We start from the raw sequence: 21,124 nt of genomic DNA, 5'->3' as shown, positions 1-21,124 counted from the left end.
TGTCTTGAAGATGTTTAATCCGAACATTCAGCTTCTTCACTTCTAAAACCAAAAAGTGGAGAGTCCCAGATTTCAGTGTTTTGGTTCAGTTTAATGTAAAAATGGAGATGAAACACATATAAAGGCTGGTTTACACCACTGAGCCCTGCTCTAAAACACTGACACAGATCTGTCTGTGAAGCTGGCTTTAACAAATAAGAGCTTAAAGTTTTAAAAACATGTTTAGCGCCGAACTGTCCACTTTACTGTCTGTAGCAGGAAGTGGCTGTTTGGCACTGAAACGGGAGAATCCAGCTGTTAGCTGTGATGTTGTGTTTGTAAAGCTCTTCATAAACGAGGACTGTGGAGGAGGAGAGCCTGTGTGAGTCAGGTGGTTCACCGGCCGAGTGTGTCAGCGGCAGAAACAGCTGATCAGCGCCGTTTTATGCAGTAAAATAATCTTTCTGTTCCCAAACACATCCACACAGTTTACAACATAACAGCCCACTACATGCACATCTCACCGCAAACATGCATAAACCTGAACATAAAATATGTCCTGTACCTGTGTGATCTCTTTAAGTAACTCACAGAATATCAACACTAACGCCACAAGTTTGTTGGTATTTTAACATTTTAACCATTGATTTTGAATTAAAACCAACAGTTAAAACATTTTTGCACCAGAGGAAAGAGCAGCAGAAATATTAAGACAGATAAATCATTCTGTCTTCAGTCTCCATGAACAGCATCAACATCCTCTGGTGAAATTTCTCTTTCCTCCTTAAAATATATTAAATGTCAGTTTAATTCCAGATTAATGGTTAAAACATGTATGTCACATATGAACATCAGGAAATAAAGAAAAGTGACTGATTCAGTTCCATATATGCTCCAGGGAGGCGTTAAGGTTCATTGAAATTGTTCAGTTATTAAAGTTTAATCTGAGCCGAGCTGACTTCCTCAGGAACAAATAAACACCGAGATAAACTTCACCTTACAGATATAATCTAAATGAATCATATCCAATCTCAGAGAGTTGACAGTCAGCTGTGTGCTGGGAGACATGTTTGTCTGCAGTGTACGAGCTCTGACCGCTCCCCAAAAATGTCGGAGTGAATATATGAATATTAAAAGTGTAGCTGGTGACACAGAAACAGAGGATTTAAGAAGTTTAAGTGTAGGTCGGGTCCACACATGTCCAAACACCTGTGCGTAGTCCTGCTTGTTACTGAGAAACGCACACTAATAAAATGGCCATAAGGCCAAAGCAATGGTTTTGACTGGTGTTGACCCCGCCCCCACCCTGAGTGTGGATGCTGAGAGAAGGGCCAGCTGTGAATATGAGGCTGTGGGAGCAGATGGAGAGAGAGTATGTCGGGGTATCCCAGTACAAGCTTTACTGGGGTCAGAAATTAGACAGACTCCAGTTCCTTTGTTTGATTTATCTAGTTTGATGTTAGGAAAGAGATTCATGAGATGGAAAAACCTCCCAGTCTACTGAGATTCAGAAATGATTTGTACACATGGAAACTCCCTGAGTGGGAACAAAGAGTGTCCTGTCAGGAAGAGCATTTGGAATATGGATGTTGAGGATGTGACAGTGCCTGAAATCCTGCTGCTGTTCTGAACCATAGTTTCTGATCTGAAGGTCAAACAGAGTCATGATGGTTGTTTCTATTTGTTCCTTTTTACTTTAGTTCCCCTGAAATCAGATGTGATATCAGCAGCTCTGAGTTCATTCATCATTATTGTCCAGTGATGACATTTCTGCTCCGTTTGGTGACAGTCAGCAGATTTTTCCTGAGTGTGGACGTGAACAGTCGTACCTGACAGCAGCAGGTAGCAAACAGAGATCGTCTTTCCAGCTGGAACTCTTCACTGAGCTGAGCTCATTCAAAATGTTCTAGATTCAAGACAGGAAACAGTCCAAATGTGTGTCTTCACTCTGACTCTGGATCAGATCTCACTGACAGACTGTGGACATTATGGAAGCCTAAATGTGACACCATCTTCCTCCTTCATCTGCAGATTAAAGCCAAACAAAGATTCTCATTAAAAGTCTGCAGGTCTGAGAGACACTCAATCGTTGTGTCATGTCAAACACAGTAAGAGGAGCTGAAGCACAGATGTGAAGAACAGATGTTCATCAGATTATGACCTCACTCTGTTTTGTCTTCATATACATTCAGTCTGTGTTTATAATGCAGACTTTCTGCTTTTATAATAACACATTTTATATTTTCTATGATCACAGACTGACTCAGTGTCGACTCTCAGAGACTCACTGTGAAGTTGTGGCCTCGGCCCTGAAGTCCATCCCCTCCCATCTGACAGAGCTGGAGATGAGTAACAACGAGCTGCAGGATTCAGCAGTGAAGCTTCTGTGTGCTGGACTGGAGAGTCCAAACTGTCGACTGGAGACTCTGAGGTGAGTTCACTGACTGCAGCTGTTGTTGTTTTTCTATATTTCAGGCTGCAGAGACTTTGAGCTTGTGTGGAAACAGACAGAGAAAAGAAAGACATGAATGTCAAAGCTAATAAAGGTGAAGTTAGGAGCTGTGATGATGTTCATGTATCAGAAGCTGATCTGGCTGCTACAGAGACGACCCACACAGCTGCTGTGGTGAGGTTTGTGTTAAAGCAGAGGAACACAGGCCCAAACATGACAGCAAAGCAGGTTTCAGGCTCTGTGAGAGGATTTCAAACAGAAGCTGGAGAAGAGAAAGGATTACAGAAAGAAGGCAGCTGAGACCAGTCCAAGTGTTTCCATGGAGCCCAGTCTAACATTCATTTATACACTAACGTACAGAAGTGAACGGGAAAATGAATCCATAGTTTCAAATGTAGAAATAGTTCTCAGTTCATTTACAGAGTTTAATACAGTTCATGAGGAAATGTTCAAAACAGCAGCTGAGAAGAAACCTGCTTCACAAAGTTGGATCCAATTCCAATAGTTTGTGATGCACTTGAACGCAGCGTGAGCAGTTCACTGCCTAACCCCACAGAGACTGTCAGTCTTGACTTTTCTTTATTGCTATTGGCTGTCAGTGAGATTTCAGAGCAATCAGAGACTGTGGGTCTGTGTATGAAGTATAATTCATGTGCAGTTGTTGAAGTTGTAGAATGAGAAATGGCAGTTTGGGGTATTTCCTGCTTTCATTGTCCTGCTTGAAAATGTTTATTGACGTGTGAATTCATTCTTCAACGCTCGATTCTGCCTGAACAACGAGAAACTTTGCTTATTTTTGTGTAACACAATTCAAAGTAGGGCTGGGTATCGTCACTGATTTCTAGAATCGATTCGATTCAATTCGATTGGAATCTGGGAAATGTTGCCTCAGACAGTCAGAAATATTATAATTCAGATCAGTATATTTACATATTTTTGTATCTATAAAAGGGAAGCTGGCACTTTCGCGACTTTATCAAAGGTGTGAGCATCACAGCAGAGGCCTTTGTGTCAAAGTAGCTGAAGATAAAACACAGAAAAACATGAAGCGGATTTTCCTGGGATTTTATAAAAATATTCTGCAGTAGATCAAAAACACATAAACATTACCTGATGCTGCTGAAGTGAAGCAGAGCAAAGTTACACCGTTTTTATTACAAACACAGCGTTTTGCAGTTTTGCATAATTTTAAAAAGTTTAAATTTGTTCAGTATTGAACGGCAGAAATGAGGCTTTCTTTTCGAAAGTAAGTAAAAGGAAAAAAAACAGCGTCCGACAGCGCTGTAAACAACGGTAGACTTGTGCGTAACAAGCAAGCGAATAATGCAGAAAACAGATTTTTAGATGGGAAACTGTTCTTGAAGTACAAAGAGAGAGAGAGAGAGAGCTGTGCATGAAGTGTGATTTTATCCTGGTGGAAGCAAAACAGCAAAAGTCAGAGTGAGTTCATGACGATGTTTATGTGAAGCGTAGTTTGGATCTTCTTTTGCTGCTGGTTCAGTCAATATTGTTTGGAGAGAGATAAAACTAACAGCTTTAGAATCAGTGTAAAAAGGACGTAATAGAATAGAATAGCCTTTATTGTCATTGTACAGAGTACAACGAAATTGGAGTGCCACTCCCTTGGTGCAAGATTCAAAAATAAATATAAATGTAAAATATAAAAAGTACAATAAAACAATCGCAAGTAAGGCAAGGCAAGGCAAGTTTATTTGTATAGCACAATTCAACAACAAGGTGATTCAAAGTGCTTTACAGAGACATTAGAAACAAGAACAAATAAAAAGCATGATTTAAAATTGATTAAAACAAGCAAATAAACTAACTAACTAGTTAACAAACAAACAACAGTATATAAAATCAAAACAGATAAAATCAGAACAGTAGATAAAATCAGTAGTTAAATGTAAGTTTTGAAATTTAAGCTTAAAGTGTGGATTTGGTGCTTTATTCAAATGCAGCTGAGAACAGGTGAGTCTTCAACCTGGATTTAAATAAACTGAGTGTTTCAGCTGATCTGAGGCTTTCTGGGAGTTTGTTCCAGATATAAGGAGCATAAAAGCTGAATGCAGCTTCTCCGTGTCTGGTTCTGACTCTGGGAACTGATAAAAGACCAGATCCAGATGACCTGAGGGATCTGGATGGTTCATACTGGGTCAGGAGGTCATTGATGTATTTTGGTCCTAAACCATTCAGAGCTTTATAGACCAGCATCAGAACTTTAAAGTCTATCCTCTGACGGACAGGCAGCCAGTGTAAGGACCTCAGAGCTGGACTGATGTGGTCCACTTTTTTGGTCTTAGTGAGGACTCGAGCAGCAGAGTTCTGAATGAGCTGTAGTTGTCTGACTGATTTTTTAGGTAGACCTGTAAAGATGCTGTTACAGTAATCAAGCCTACTAAAGATGAATGCATGGACTAGTTTTTCCAGGTCCTGTTGAGACATCAGATCTTTTATCCTTGAAATATTCTTGAGGTGATAGTAAGCTGACTTTGTTATTGTCTTAATGTGTTTTTCTAAGTTTAGGTCTGCATCCATCACTACACCCAAATTTCTCGCCTGGTTTGTGGTTTTTAGATGTATAGATTGAAGTTCTCTGGTGACCTGTAATCGTTTTTCTTTGGCGCCAAAGACTATTACCTCAGTTTTGTTTTTGTTTAGCTGGAGAAAATTGTGGCACAACCAGTCATTGATTTCCTCAATGCATTTACCAAGAGCCTGTACAGGGCCTCGGTCTCCTGGTGACATTGTGATATATATTTGTTATATATATTCATCTGCATAGCTGTGATAGTTTATTTTGTTGTTGTTTATAATCTGTGCCAGTGGGAGCATGTAGATGTTAAACAGAAGGGGTCCCAAGATGGAACCTTGGGGAACTCCACATGTGATACTTGTCTGCTCAGATGTGAAGTTACCTATTGATACAAAGTATTTCCTGTTTTCTACGTATGTTTTGAACCAGTTTAGTACAGTTCCTGAAAGACCTGTCCAGTTCTCCAGTCGTTTGAGTAATATGTTGTGGTCAACTGTATCAAATGCTGCACTGAGATCCAGTAAAACTAGGACTGACATTTTTCCACTGTCTGTATTCAGACATATGTCATTAAACACTTTGGTCAGAGCGGTTTCAGTGCTGTGGTTCTGTCTAAAACCTGACTGGAAGGCATCGTAGCAATTATTCTGTTTTAAGAAGTAACTGAGCTGTTGAGAAACTGCTTTTTCAATGATCTTACTTAAAAACGGGAGATTTGAGATCGGCCTGTAGTTGTTCATTTGTGTCTTGTCAAGATTGTCCTTTTTCAGTATAGGTTTGATTACAGCAGTTTTTAGTGATTCTGGAAACACACCTGATAATAAAGAAAAGTTGACGATCTGTAACAGGTCTGACTCTAAAGTCTTTGAGACCTTTTTGAAAAAACTTGTTGGCAGGACATCTAAACAGCAGGAGGAGGAGTTCAGTTGACCTAAGATGTCCTCCAGGTCTTTGCTGTTAATAGGTTGAAACTGTTTCATGGTGTTTAAACAGTTTTTTGGTGGACACAGTACATATCCTGGATCTGCTGTTGATGTACCAATTGCTTGTCTAATTTTTTGGATTTTTTCAGTGAAGAATTTGGCAAAGTCATTGCAGGCCATGGTCGAATGAAGTTCAGCTGCCACTGACACAGGAGGGTTTGTTAGCCTGTCAACTGTAGAAAATAAGACCCGAGCATTATGGCTGTTTTTAGTGATGATGTCAGAGAAGTAGGACCTCCTTGCATTCCTCAGTTGTAAATTATAATTGTGAAGTTTCTCTTTATAAATGTCATAATGAACCTGGAGGTTTGTTTTTCTCCATCTGCGCTCAGCTTTCCTACACTCTCTTTTTTCATTTTTCACCAGTGTGGAGTTTCTCCATGGAGACTTTTTCCTTCCAGAGATAACCTTCACCTTAATGGGAGCAATAGTGTCCATTACATTTAACATGTTAGCATTGAAGCTATTGACGAGCTCATTGACTGACCCTCTGGGCAGGTCAGGTGTTAATGGGAAGACCTGGTTAAAAATTGCACTACTGTGTTCAGTTATACACCGTTTTGTGATCACTGTTGTTGATATATTTGTGTGGGCTGAGATTTTACTTTCAAAGAAAACACAGTAATGATCAGACAGGCCCACATCAGACACAGTAACCTTTGAAATGCTCAGGCCTTTGGAGATCAGTAGGTCAAGAGTGTGTCCTCTATTATGTGTGGCCTCTGTTACATGCTGATCAGCCCAAAGTTGCCTAGAGTGTTACTCAGGTCTTTAGTCCCTTTGTCCTGAGGGTTGTCCACATGGATGTTAAAATCCCCAGCAATAATTACACAGTCAAAATCAACACAGATCACAGACAGCAGTTCACTGAGGTCATTAAAAAAGTCTGTGCAGTATTTGGGAGGCCTGTAAACATTAAGAAACACAACTTTGGATGGGGCCTTCAGCTGTAAAGCCACATATTCAAAAGACTGAAAACTTCCAGGAGATAGCTGCTTACATTGAAATGATTCATTAAATAAGACAGCAACCCCTCCTCCTCTCCTGCTCGCCCTGACCTCACTGATATAACTGTAGTTAGGAGGGGTCGTCTCGATGAGAACAGCTCCACTGTTACTTTGGTCCAACCAAGTTTCAGTTAAAAACATAAAATCAAGGCTGTGCTCAGTGATTAAATCATTAATTAAAAATGTTTTCCCAGCTAGAGATCTAATGTTTAATAAAGCCAACTTAAGTGTTTTAGAGGTATTACTTGTCCCCTCGTGTTTGGGAGCAGTCTGTGGCACACAAGGTATGTTTACTATGTTTAAAGATCTTTTAGAGTGCAGCTCTCTGTGTTTTGACCAGGCCACATGTCTCCTGTCACCTAAAAGTACAGAAATTTTAAAACCTTCTAGTAAACAGGGTCCCAGCTTCTCCTGGGAAAAGTCACCACTGCCATAATCCTCACAGCCCGGACCCTTCACACATCACGCATCAGACTGCGGAGACAGGGCATGAAGAGGAACTAAGGGGGGCGAGGCTGGGCAATGTGACTTCGATTGCTCTGTTGAGGGTGGGGCTCGATGGCGAACCTTTGGCCGCTCTGGTGGGGGGTTTATGGGGGACAAAAAGGGATTGGGACGGGGGGTAGATCTGAGCCCAGCATTGACCCGCTCCATCATCTCCTCAGTGAATTTCAGGTGTGGGGAGGAGGGAGAAAGGGAGGGGGAGGAGGGTGATGGCCTGTCAGGGGTTTGGGGGACTGGGGAAGGTCGTGGTCCCTTGTCCTGGTCGTTGGTGTTGTTGAGAGAGTTGGAGGCAAATAGGGACCCCTCTTCTTGCCTTAGATGTCTCTCCTTTCTGAGGCTCTTCCTCAGATGCCATGGATGTCTCTCCTTTCTGAGGCTCTTCCCGGGTGGGGGCAAATGGAGCTCCTCCTCAAGGTTTCTGCTGGGCTTTGTCTGTTCTTGGAGTACTGTTTGTTCCTCTTTATGAGATAACTCCTCGTTTATCTCAGCCTTGGCACCAAGCACGGATGGATGACGTATGGAATAAAACAAGTTGGAGGTGAACAGTTTCACCCCTGACTTGTTAAAATTAAATCCATTTGCTTTAAACAGATGCCTGCGTTCCCAAAAAATATTAAAGTTGTCGATAAAGTGCACTGAGTGGTCAGCACATGCTGATATAAGCCATTTATTCAGTGTAAACAACCTGCTGAATCTCTCGTCTCCTCCTCTGACCGGCGGTACAGGTCCACTGATGAATACAGCTGCATTCAGAGAGTTTACAGTATTTAATAATCCAGTAAAGTCCCGTTTCAGAACCTCCGACTGTTGTTTGGACACATCGTTTGACCCTGTATGCAGAACAATGTTTGTCACAGTTGGATATTCATCTGCAATTTGAAGAATTCTCTCCTTCAGGTTGTTGACCATATCGTTAGGAAAGCAGAGGACTTTAGTGTTCTTACCGCACATCCTTTGTACATCCTTTACGGCAGAGTCACCCACAATCAGAGTTTCAGGCCTAGCCTTTAGCTTTCCCTGTGGCCTTTCACTTTTCAACAGATTTTCAGACCTTATTTCGCTGCTTTTAGATGGATGGTTGTCCGATATAGATCCAGGGTCCTTTGATAGTGGAGCAAATCTGTTCTGCAGTTTCACATTCAGTTGTTTTGGAGGTTTGTTGTTAACCTTCCTATTCACGGTTGTCCAGTCCTGTTTCCTCCCGTATACAGGGGTAGAAGAGCTTCTCTGTCTCGTAGGAAGTGAAGGCCAGTCGGTTTCAGAGATTTCAGCTCGCTGTGCCCTGCCTGTGATACGTCCTCCCCCTTCCAGGAGACATGATTTATGTCTTTGTTTTGCACCAAGACAGTCTAAGGGGGGATTATCACTTGAGGATTTATAATAATGCACAGAGTCTACTTTCTTGGTCATGTTATCTGTGCTCCTTAGCTGTGTACTAGCTTGCTCATCGCCATTGTTTTGAATCAAAGGCAAGGTTGTTTCATTTCCACACAGTCCATTTACCTCCACGTTTACTTCTAAGCGATGAATTTTTGTCTCCAGTACTGCAATCTTCTGCAGGAGGCTGTGGTAGTCATCTGTGGAGAGGGAAGGCATCTTGTTGCTAGTTAGCCTAGCGGTTAGCACCTTTCCAGGCTATTGAGGCTGCTCGGTGCCCAGACGCTGTAATCAGGCTTCAGCTGTGTCTAGGCCACAGACACACGGAGCGCTGAGGATAAGGTAACCATAAAATGTTGCTGTTTCTGTTAAGAACACTCTAGTCCTAATGATCTACAAGTGTCCAGAAGTTATCGCAGGTAAGCTCACACGGAAAAAAGGGAACAAATCAGCATAAAAATCAATAAAAATCAATATAAGAAGCAAAGCATTCAAGAGCAAAGTATTCAAACAATAGTAAGTAAGATATATGCAGGATAGCAGCATTACTATAATGACAGTATGAATAGCAGCATAATATAATGGCAGTGACGGTATGGTATAGCTAAGCAGGTTCAAACAGGTTAAACACAAAGCGCGGAGCCGCCGAAACATCAGAATCAGCGAGCTGTCGGCTTTCAACCCCGACCGTGTCCGTGTCATCGGGTGAGAAAAGCGACATCTCACTGATTCTGATTCGCGGGTCGCGCTGTGTGTTTAAGTCTTTGTGCAGAATCCGTGTTCCTGCTCTCATTTACTGTCTTAGCTGTTGTTGAGATTTTGTGAGATTTCACCAGAAATTCTGGAATTTCAAGCAAAATAAATTTATATTAAAAAATAGATTCAGGATTTTAATTAATCGATTTTACGTTATCCAAGCCAGAATCGATTTTAATCGATAAATCGATTATAAAAACCCACCCCCTAAAAGCGTCCTATTAGACCCATTAAACACTAACATAGATGAATACTCAGATTTAAACCTTTATTGTTTCACAAAGGCTTAAAAAGGGAACGTCCACAGTTTAGACTGCAGCAGATTTTATTAAAGCAGTTTGACAGGAGCAAAGCAAAAACACAAAGAAGTGTTTCACATATTAATACATATAACATAATAATAAAAGAAAAGCAAAAGAATGATACAAAAGAATGAAAAAGTTGTCCAGAGCAGCAGGATGTCTGAGGTCTGCAGAAACACAAAAACACAGCAGCTAAAAATAGTTGTTGAAAGAAAACGAGGTGGGAGCTGCTGATTCCTGAGCTTTGATACTGGATTAGCTTCAGTAGTTATTCCCATCACTGCTGTAGGAGCTACATTTAGTCACAGCTGATTGTCTCCTTTGACCAATCAGAAGACTACTGTTGTAAAAACAAGCAGACAAAGAACCAATGAGAGTGAAGAACAGGATAAAGAGCTCGTGTGATGGAGGCAAAGCAATAATCAGCAGACTGTAGCAGTTTCTATCTGGATGAAAGTAGAAGGAGCTCAGCGGAGCTCAGTCCCATATCTTTGTTTAGAAACAACATCAGTGATTTCCTGCTGCTCGAGATGATTCCAGCAGCTCTCATTCCAGCAGCTGATGAGAGAAACAGCTGATGGCTCACAGCTCGTACACTGTTGGATCTCCAGATGTTCACGTGGCTGAAGTCTGTGAAGAAACTGTGGTCCACGTAGTTCACACGGCCTCAGATTGGACCGAGCTCCCTGGATCACTGCAGCATCCTCAGCTGGTACATGGACGTCTCTGTTCCTCAGTCCTGGAGCCCCTGCAGGTCCGTCCACACCACCAGGTCTTCTCACTCACCTTTCCTTTGTCCTCGTCCTTCATCGGCCGTGCTGTGTCTTTGTTCCTGCGGTGTTGTTCCCACGATGCAGTGCTGATGTTCCCTCCTTGAATGCACAACAAGTACGGTGCTGGTCTTTCTCGGGTGGAGCAGAGACAGATTGAAGTCTTTCAGGCTTTAGTGCCGACTTCCCTGACAGAGGCTGGACTCCATGGTCTGCACAGGAGGCTTCTACACTGTGTGGAGGTGACTCCTGGACTTGAAGACAGGCTGCAGGTACATGTGTGATGAAGAGGAGCTACAGCAGTGTGATGGAGCTGCAGGTGTGAAGGAAGTCCTGCTGTCCTGTCCCACCCTCATCTTTGCTTCCTCTGTCTTCTCTGGACTTGTCCTCCTGTTTCAGAAACAGCACTGCTTCATGCCGAGGGTGGACGGGAGCGTTGGCTCTGATTCTTTTACCGTCCACCACAAGGAGACACTGATGCTGACCTCCTGATTCATCTGCATGTGTTCTGCTTCACACTGCTCACCTCCACCAAAGACTTCACAAACATCTTCTTTCTTTGAGTCCAGTTTGTCCCACAAACACTTCCAAATCTCCTCCTCTGAGATTCTGCAGCTTCTTGCAGTGTGACTCAGCTGACTTCTGACAGACCACAGACTGGCACAGCATCCACATGTGTCTCCTTTCAAACAGGCTCTTGATGTTTCCTCCCACATCATTCTGGCCTCTCAGTCTCCTTTGTTCTCCAGCTCTGTAGCTCCAGCTGGTGAAGCTTCAGTTTTCCATGTTGGTAACAGTAAACTACAGCCTCTGCTGTCAGCTGGGTAACTAAACAGAGCTGCAGCACGTCTCTGCGGTGGTGCTACATCCAGCCTGCAGACGGCCGTCAACATGTTGTAGTGGTTTACAGTCACCAGGGGGCGCTGTCCCAGCCATGCAGGCAGTGGGCTGCTCTGCTTGTGCTGTTGTTGGTGAAGCTGAAGTGAAAGCGAGAGTTAAAACCCTGAACAGTGTCCACTGAGCTTCTCATGCTATTCTCATGCTCAAAGAAGTTTAACAGGAAGGACGACTCGTCCATCAGGCGTCCAGCTGTCCGTGACCGTGTCCACAGCAGAGTGTGACCGAGGCTTCATGCTAACACGCACACATGAAGCTAATACCACCACGAGCAGCTGCTCAGTGGATTTGGAGGACAAATGTCTGCAGCTTCTCACAGGCAGTATGCAGAATGTGGATCTCCACAAAGACTGTGGAGAGCTCGTCCCACACTCTAAATCCAAACTTGTCTGCACAAAACTTCTCACACGTTCCCGTCACAAGTGTCTTCTAAGTGAAGCTACCAGGTTCAGGTCCAGCTTGTTTATCTGGAGCTGCAGGAGATGATCCATCCTCACAAAGCAACACAGCAGATATGCAAACACACAACACAACCAAAGGATTCTCTCTGCATGTCTGTGGCTGATGCTGCTGGAACGAAGCTGTTTGAAACCTTGTTGTTCTGCACTTTGGGACCAGAAGAGGAAACTGAAGCTCTGTGCAGAGGGTCCAATGGAAGCAGCCAAGCGCTGTAAGTGTCTGCTGTACAGGGATGCTGGTTCAGCTGTGGCTCAGTTTCACAGTGTGACTCAATAAAAGCAGCAGGAAATCAAAGCTTGATGCTTTCATCAGTGTGGAAATAAGAAAGTTTCCTGTGACAGACGCTGGAGCTCTTTCACTCTCAGCTTCACAGTTTCAGCTTCAAACTTCTTCCAACATGTTTCTAACACGGCCACATTCCACCTTAATGGAGCTGATATCTTGTGCATCAGCACATTTTCTAAAGGCAGCGATCACATCTTTAGTTTTGGATGTTTAACTGCAGATTGTTTATGTGTTTATAGCACATTAATTACAGCAGCAGCGTTGACCACAGTGCTGTACAAGAATCCAAAATAACGATTAAAATAACTCCTAATATTAATATCACACATCAAATATCAAATAACTCTCATGCTGTATTAAAAGCCAGTGAATACAAATGTGTTTTAAGAGCAGATTTACAGAGACTGACAGCAGGAGCTGGGGCTGTTCGATAGAACGATGTATATATGATGACCATATGAAAACGTCTATCGTTTCATATCACGCTCTTTGTTTCCTGCTTATGTGTTTGTGTTTTCCAGATAAAGCTTTCAAAATAAATCTGAAGATCCTGTTGAGAGTTTTCAAAATAAACACAATACAGTACTGCGGTCGCTCGTTTATCGAGTTACGTTCTAAAAATAAGTCTCAGAATGAAGTAGCAGCTTTATGTTTTACAAGTATTATAGAAGTTTTAAGGCAGTTAAACCCTCACTGCACACTTTCTACACTTTTCTCAGACAGGCATGAACATTTTCACACTTTTCTCTCTTGTTTAAACAAAGTTCAAACCTTCATAGAAAAATAAGTTCATTATTAAAGAGTGAAAGCAAAGTGTTTCTGAAATGTGTCAAATCAGCCTTTGCTGGCATTAAATGAGCTTCTGTGTGAGGAGCACTCGTCCATGGCCTGGGCTCCTCGCTGTCAGGTAAAGTTGCATAAAGCTTTTGAGTTTTTCTGCAGATAATGTTGGTGTCCAGCACGATGTTCTTTTTCCTGCGGTCACTGAGCCACAAAGCCAAAGCTGACTCCATCCTTACGATGTTCTTGTTGTGGACAGTTACAACCTTTTTGCCTCCTTGTTGAAACTATGATGGTCAGCATCTTCCTCTGCCTTTGGCTGCTACCACAGGTGCAAAACGTCTCGTCATCATTGTTGTTTGTTGGGGACAAAACGTACAAACATACAGTGGAGCACTGCAGAGTCACACTGCTGTAAATTTGAACACATTCTGTACTGTACAGGAGACACGGCACGAGATTGGCTGACAATGGTCTACAGCCACTCAGGACGCAGAACACAATGCGCTGTAAAAAACAAAAACATGCAAAATTGCACAAAAAAGATCAGCGAAACAGCGAGGCCGCCAAAGGTGAACTGTGTTACAGCGAGGGACCAGCGTATATGTGGTTGTTGGGACGATAAATGTCTTTGAGCTTGTGTCAGAAGACGAGCTGCAGCTTTCTGGACCAGCTGCAGTCTTGCCAGGCAGGTCCCACTAACTCCAACATATAAGGAGTTACAATAATCCAGCTGGGACGTCATGAAAACGTGGATCGCCCGTTCAAGGTTTTTAAAAGATATAAATGATCTCACCTTAGATAAAAGCTCAGTTTGAAGAAAGACCGCTGTACAACTGAGCTCAGCTGTTTTTCAAAGGTCACATTGCCGTCAAATATAAGCCCCAAATGTAATAATGCGATTTAATAAAAGAGCTGAACCAGTCTAATAGAGCGCCCTTGATGCCGCCATGCTCCAATGGTGAGGTCAAGATGCTGTGGTCAAGGCAGCGGTCAGATCCAAAAGCACAGCGGAGTCTCCTGATCAGTGGCTGATAAAAGATCATTAAGAACTTTTCAAAGTGCAGTTTCAGTGCTGTGAAGAGCTTTAAAACCAGACTGAAACCTTTACAACAGATTGCAGCTGAACAAATATAATCTTTTACAAAATCTTCGACAGGAAGGGAAGCTTTGAAATAGGCCTGAAGTTTGAGCAGACAGAGGATCCAGATCAGGTTTTTAGTACAGGCTGTACAACAGCATGTTTAAAACAGGCTGTACAACACCTGAACTAAGACTGCTGTTAAAAATCGCTAAGATGTCGGAACCAACAACCTTTAAAATCTTTTTAAACACGTGTTGGAACAACATCATTTGGACAAGATGATGTCTTTATAGCATCACATCGTTCCTCCACCTGATCAAACCACACAGGCTCAAACTGATCAAAAACAGCTGAGCAGGTGAATATTTTAGCCCCGGTGCGATCTCGGGCGAGAGTATCGATGATGGCCAAAGGGCAGCGTCCAGCTCTACGGCCGCTGAAGAGCAGACTCAACAGACGCGCGTGATGTGGATCCTACTGCTCTAAAATTGGAGCTTCTTCAATCCATTAAAGAGGACATTAGTACGCTGTTAAAAGAAGAACTCAGAAATGCATTGAAAGAAGATTTTGACAATATAAGGGCTGACGTGCAAGGACTGAGAAATGAGATCGCTAACAGCATGGCGGCGACGTGCGGCAAAGTTGATGGAGTAAAGGTTAGAGTGAAAGAAGCTGAGGATGGGCTGTCAATGTGGAGCGATGAGGTGACCACCCTGCAGTCTACAGTAGAGAGTATGAAGGAGGAGCTGTCTGACCTGAAGGATAAATGTGATGAAGGCAGGAAGCGAAGAGCTAACATCCACATCATAGGGATCCCAGAGGGCCTGGACTCGAGCTCCTCCACGGCCGTATCCGTGCTACTACGTGAAGTGCTGGGTATGGATAAAGACGTTATTGTCGACCGCTCACACAGGAGCCCTATCCTGAGAAAGCCAGCTGGTAACCCGCACGCCGTCATAGCCGAGCGTCACTACTACCAGGATTGTGTGGCTACGCCGTGCCAGGGCCCAAGCCCCGCTTGAGTTTAACGGACAACCTATTGCAATATTACGACTGGGCGATATGACCCAAAGTTCATATCTCGATATTCTTTAGCTGGATGGCGATATACGATATATATCTCGATATTTTTGAAGCCAGAAAGTACGAACAAAAAGAGAGTTCTTAGTCAAAGCTGTGTCCCAAATCTCACACAGGCACATTTATTAACATACAGCGTAGATGTACATGAAACAATTACTCAGGAATAAATGATCAGCATTTATTAAATAATAATGCTCCATAAATAAAAGAAAACAATGTTGTTTTTGTGCATAACAAAAAGCTCACAATCGTGCAGTCAAAATGTAAACAGACGCTGAGCATAATAACAAGCAGCTGCTCTGTTCCCAGGTTCTACTGCGTGACTGACAGCCTGGAGTTTGAAACCCTCTTTGTAACCGTGTCTCTTACAGGTGCCATTTATGGTCCTTATACACACTCAATACAGTAATATTACGTTGAAGCAGAGTACGTATCACTCCGCGAGGCTCCTCGTAGCTGTAATGCTCCAACAATCCATCAAGCGGTGCGGCCTCGTAACTGAGCAAAGTCGTACCAAAACATCTTTTGAAAGGTTTCTGAGCGCCGTGTAGCACATAAAATCGGTTCGAGGTCAGTAAGCACAACCAGAATTCATCCATAAGCCGCACTGTCGATTTATGAGAAAATTACAGGATTTTAAGTGCAGAAAACATAGTTTATGGTTTTCATTTGATCTTAGCAAATATCTACGCCTCTAATTGGGACGATCACAGATTTTTCACTAATGTCTTTGCGCGGCTCCCCAATATGTCATCACACAATATCATCTTTGAGGGAGACCTAAACTGCTCATTATCTGCTATGGACCACAGTTCACACAAAAGTACACTTAGTCCAAACTCAGCATGCGTCATTCAGAGCTTTCTTGATAATTATGGGCTGGCTGATGTATGGAGATTTCATAATCCTGCTTCACGTCAATACTCTTTTTTTTTCTAATGTCCATAAAACATATATTTGTATAGAAAAACGTCTCCCTTTAGTTACAGAATGTGATTATAAGACTCTGGTGATTTCTCCTCTTGTTTTTTCAATGTGTATTCCTGATGCCTGCTCCAACTATCAGCCATGGAGATTCAACTCAGTGTTGTTAGCAGATGAAGAGTTTGTCAGTTACAAAAGGTCTCAAAGACATTTTTTTTTCTATCAATCAGACCCCAGAGATGTCATCATCAGTCATTTGGGAATCTCTAAAAGCATCTGAGAGGCCAAATCATTTCATTTTGTGCCAAACAAAGTGCAACACTGAAAGAACATCATCCATAAATATTGAGTAAGAACTGGACTCTCATACAGCGAGACTCAAATGCCTTTAAACATCAGCTTATCCTGCTGATCCAAGTCCAACACTGAGTTTGTAAAAACATGTTTGTCAATCATTTTGTTTGGTTTCTGAGGAAAAAGATTCAATAACTTGCTGCTAATACACAACATTTCATCATATTTCCTCATAACCCTCTTTTGTCTGACCATTTGATCCCATTTGAATTTGCAATAAAGGATCCACAGAGTTTGGTGACAATAATGACAGTAAATGTTTGTGTGAAAGTGCTGGAAGCAAATGAGTGTGTGATGTTCTTTCAGTGTTGCACTTTGTAGACGCTCCCTGAGCACTGGTCTCACAGCCAGCTGCACATAGAGACCAGTGTTGTTAGTCCAGGTCAGAAGATGACTTGTTGGAATGAAAATGAGCTTGTAGTTTGTCTGCTTTAATAATGTGACTGGAAAAAGGTGTTGGACTTCAAATATGTCCATTTCTGTCACACTTCACCTTTAAAAGTGAAGCCATGTGGTTCCTGGAAGGAAAAACACGACTTTTTCAAGTCTTTGTCCTGTTTTTATGAGAAATGTACGACTTTAATGTGAAACATTCAGAGTTTTTTCTCTTGTTGTGTTTGTTTGAAGCTGCTTCCTGTTGGCTTCAGCTGTTTGGAGTTTCCATTTTCTAAACTTCTACATTCTGAACCTTCTTCAGCTCTGAACAGATGATGAAACACTGAATGATTTCAAGCACTTTGTCTAATAAACTTACATCTTTCATTCTTTATACAGATTGTGGAGCTGTGATTTGTCAGAGATCAGCTGTGATTATCTGGCAGCAGCACTGAAGTCCAACCCCTCCCATCTGAGACAGCTGGACCTGAGCTCCAACAACAAGCTGGATCCAGGAGTGAAGCATCTGTGTGGTTTCCTGGAGAGTCCAGGATGTAAACTTGAAACTCTGAGGTCAGTCAGCATGTTTTAGTTGTGCTGAGATGAATATGATGTGAAAGTTGTGCTGACACTAAACTGCAGACATCAGGCTGATATTATACTGATCCACACTGAGGATCTTCATGGTAAAGTCTGTTTTCTTCTTCTCTGGTTTAGTCCATTGACTGCAGCAGAACAATGTTCACATTTCAAACAGTGATACTCAACATATGGCCCGCGGCCCACACGCGGCCTGCCCACCTTTCCTGATTCAGAGAGAGGGGACCCTGATTAACTGTGTAGCTTCTTCCTCACACTTCTAAGTATCAGACACAACAATGAATAATCCACAGCTGACTGTCTTTAGCAGGTCAAAGGTCACGGCACACAGCAGACAGTCAGAAATATTCTAACTCTGATCATTTATCAGTTGTGACACTGTGAGACTTGATCAGAGGTGTGATCATCACAGCAGAGGCCTTTGTGTCAAAGTCACTGAGGATCAAACAGAAACACATGAAGCAGATTTTCCTCTTCTGGCTTTTTATAGCAGATAACCTTCAAAATATTCTGCAGTCGATCAAAAACTGAAGCAAACCATGAAGCAACATGTGAACATGAGCTGATGCTGCTGAAGTGAAGCAAAGTTACAGAGGTTTGATTACAGACACAGCTGAGAGTTTGTAATCTGTCATCATTTTAAAAAGTTTCCATGGAACAGCAGAAATGAGGCTTTACTGTCAGAGGCCGACAGCACTGAACACAACAGCAGACTGGTGGCTAATAAACAGTGAATGATGCAGAAACAGATGTTTGAAGCTGTTCTTGGAGTACACTGAGAGAGAGAGAGCTGTGCAGGCAGGAACAGCCAAAGTCAGAGAGAATTCATGAGCATATTTATCAAACGTGAAGCAGAGTTTGGATCTTCTTTTGCTGCTGCTTCACTCAGTTTTGGTTGGAGACAGATGAAACCTGCAGCTTCAGGATCTGTGAGCTGTCCACTTTCAGCCCCGACGGCGTGTCCGTGTACGTGCCGTGGAGTGAACGATCCACGCTCTGTGTTTCCATCTTTGTGTGTTTAGCTGCTCTCATTTACTGTTTTAGCTGTTTGCTGCTTGTTGAAATAGTTTGTGAGCTTTAACCTGAGATTCTGGCAAAATACATTTATATTAAACATCGATTCAGGATTGAATGAATCAACATCGTTTTATTCAAATTAAAACCATTTAAATGGGAACATGAATTTTTTACAGCCGCCTCTAATGCTGGGTAATGTCAGCTGGTCCATGTGCAGCTGGCTGTGAGGCTCAGGGAGCGTCTACAAAGTGCAACACTGAAAGAACATCATCCATAAATATTGAGTAAGAACTGGACTCTCATACAGCGAGACTCAAATGCCTTTAAACATCAGCTTATCCTGCTGATCCAAGTCCAACAGTGAGTTTGTAAAAACATGTTTGTCAATCATTTTGTTTGGTTTCTGAGGAAAAAGATTCAATAAGTTGCTGCTAATACACAACATTTCATCATATTTCCTCATAACCCTCTTTTGTCTGACCATTTTATCCCATTTGAATTTGCAATAAAGGATCCACAGAGTTTGGTGACAATAATGACAGTAGATGTTTGTGTGAAAGTGCTGGAAGCAAATGAGTGTGTGATTTTCGTTCAGTGTTGCACTTTGTAGACGCTCCCTGAGCACTGGTCTCACAGCCAGCTGCACATAGAGACCAGTGTTGTTAGTCCAGGTCAGAAGATGACTTGTTGGAATGAAAATGAGCTTGTAGTTTGTCTGCTTTAATAATGTGACTGGAAAAAGGTGTTGGACTTCAAATATGTCCATTTCTGTCACACTTCACCTTTAAAAGTGAAGCCATGTGGTTCCTGGAAGGAAAAACACGACTTTTTCAAGTCTTTGTCCTGTTTTTATGAGAAATGTACGACTTTAATGTGAAACATTCAGAGTTTTTTCTCTTGTTGTGTTTGTTTGAAGCTGCTTCCTGTTGGCTTCAGCTGTTTGGAGTTTCCATTTTCTAAACTTCTACATTCTGAACCTTCTTCAGCTCTGAACAGATGATGAAACACTGAATGATTTCAAGCACTTTGTCTAATAAACTTACATCTTTCATTCTTTATACAGATTGAAGAGCTGTGGTTTGTCAGAGATCAGCTGTGATTATCTGGCAGCAGCACTGAAGTCCAACCCCTCCCATCTGAGACAGCTGGACCTGAGCGACAACAACAACCTGCAGGATTCAGGAGTGAAGCATCTGTGTGGTTTCCTGGAGAGTCCAGGATGTAAACTTGAAACTCTGAGGTCAGTCAGCATGTTTTAGTTGTGCTGAGATGAATATGATGTGAAAGTTGTGCTGACACTAAACTGCAGACATCAGGCTGATATTATACTGATCCACACTGAGGATCTTCATGGTAAAGTCTGTTTTCTTCTTCTCTGGTTTAGTCCATTGACTGCAGCAGAACAATGTTCACATTTCAAACAGTGATACTCAACGTATGGCCCGCGGCCCACACGCGGCCTGCCCACCTTTCCTGATTCAGAGAGAGGGGACCCTGATTAACTGTGTAGCTTCTTCCTCACAGTTCTAAGTATCAGACACAACAATGAATAATCCACAGCTGACTGTCTTTAGCAGGTCAAAGGTCACGGCACACAGCAGACAGTCAGAAATATTCTGACTCTGATCATTTATCAGTTGTGACACTGTGAGACTTGATCAGAGGTGTGATCATCACAGCAGAGGCCTTTGTGTCAAAGTCACTGAGGATCAAACAGAAACACATGAAGCAGATTTTCCTCTTCTGGCTTTTTATAGCAGATAACCTTCAAAATATTCTGCAGTCGATCAAAAACTGAAGCAAACCATGAAGCAACATGGGAACATGAATTTTTTACAGCCGCCTCTAATGCTGGGTAATGTCAGCTGGTCCATGTGCAGCTGGCTGTGAGGCTCAGGGAGCGTCTACAAAGTGCAACACTGAAAGAACATCATCCATAAATATTGAGTAAGAACTGGACTCTCATACAGCGAGACTCAAATGCCTTTAAACATCAGCTTATCCTGCTGATCCAAGTCCAACACTGAGTTTGTAAAAAGATGTTTGTCAATCATTTTGTTTGGTTTCTGAGGAAAAAGATTCAATAACTTGCTGCTAATACACAACATTTCATCATATTTCCTCATAAGCCTCTTTTGTCTGACCATTTTATCCCATTTGAATTTGCAATAACGGATCCACAGAGTTTGGTGACAATAATGACAGTAGATGTTTGTGTGAAAGTGCTGGAAGCAAATGAGTGTGTGATGTTCTTTCAGTGTTGCACTTTGTAGACGCTCCCTGAGCACTGGTCTCACAGCCAGCTGCACATAGAGACCAGTGTTGTTAGTCCAGGTCAGAAGATGACTTGTTGGAATGAAAATGAGCTTGTAGTTTGTCTGCTTTAATAATGTGACTGGAAAAAGGTGTTGGACTTCAAATATGTCCATTTCTGTCACACTTCACCTTTAAAAGTGAAGCCATGTGGTTCCTGGAAGGAAAAACACGACTTTTTCAAGTCTTTGTCCTGTTTTTATGAGAAATGTACGACTTTAATGTGAAACATTCAGAGTTTTTTCTCTTGTTGTGTTTGTTTGAAGCTGCTTCCTGTTGGCTTCAGC

At 42.3% G+C, this 21,124-nt stretch overlaps 1 protein-coding gene across 4 annotated transcripts in view; it reads left to right on the top strand.

Annotated features, from left to right (window-relative positions):
- The window catches only part of LOC112432436 (protein NLRC3), a 3,307,575-nt gene that overhangs the window by 2,335,480 nt on the left and 950,971 nt on the right, over nt 1–21,124 (top strand). For 2 of the 4 annotated variants that reach the window (XM_076881153.1, XM_076881158.1), the window contains exon 4: nt 2,237–2,410. The exons of 1 other annotated variant lie outside the window; for it this stretch is intronic. In XM_076881153.1, coding sequence (XP_076737268.1) covers nt 2,237–2,410 — 174 coding nt within the window. Of the gene's footprint in view, nt 1–2,236; nt 2,411–19,587; nt 19,765–21,124 lie in introns of all 4 variants that reach the window. One more of the 4 variants, XM_076881152.1, reaches the window with a different exon arrangement.

This window comes from Maylandia zebra, unplaced genomic scaffold, assembly GCF_041146795.1.
Source record: "Maylandia zebra isolate NMK-2024a unplaced genomic scaffold, Mzebra_GT3a scaffold03, whole genome shotgun sequence".
Classification (NCBI taxonomy): Eukaryota; Metazoa; Chordata; class Actinopteri; order Cichliformes; family Cichlidae; genus Maylandia; species Maylandia zebra.
Note: the sequence above shows the minus strand (reverse complement) of the source record. Positions and strands in the feature narration are given on the sequence as shown.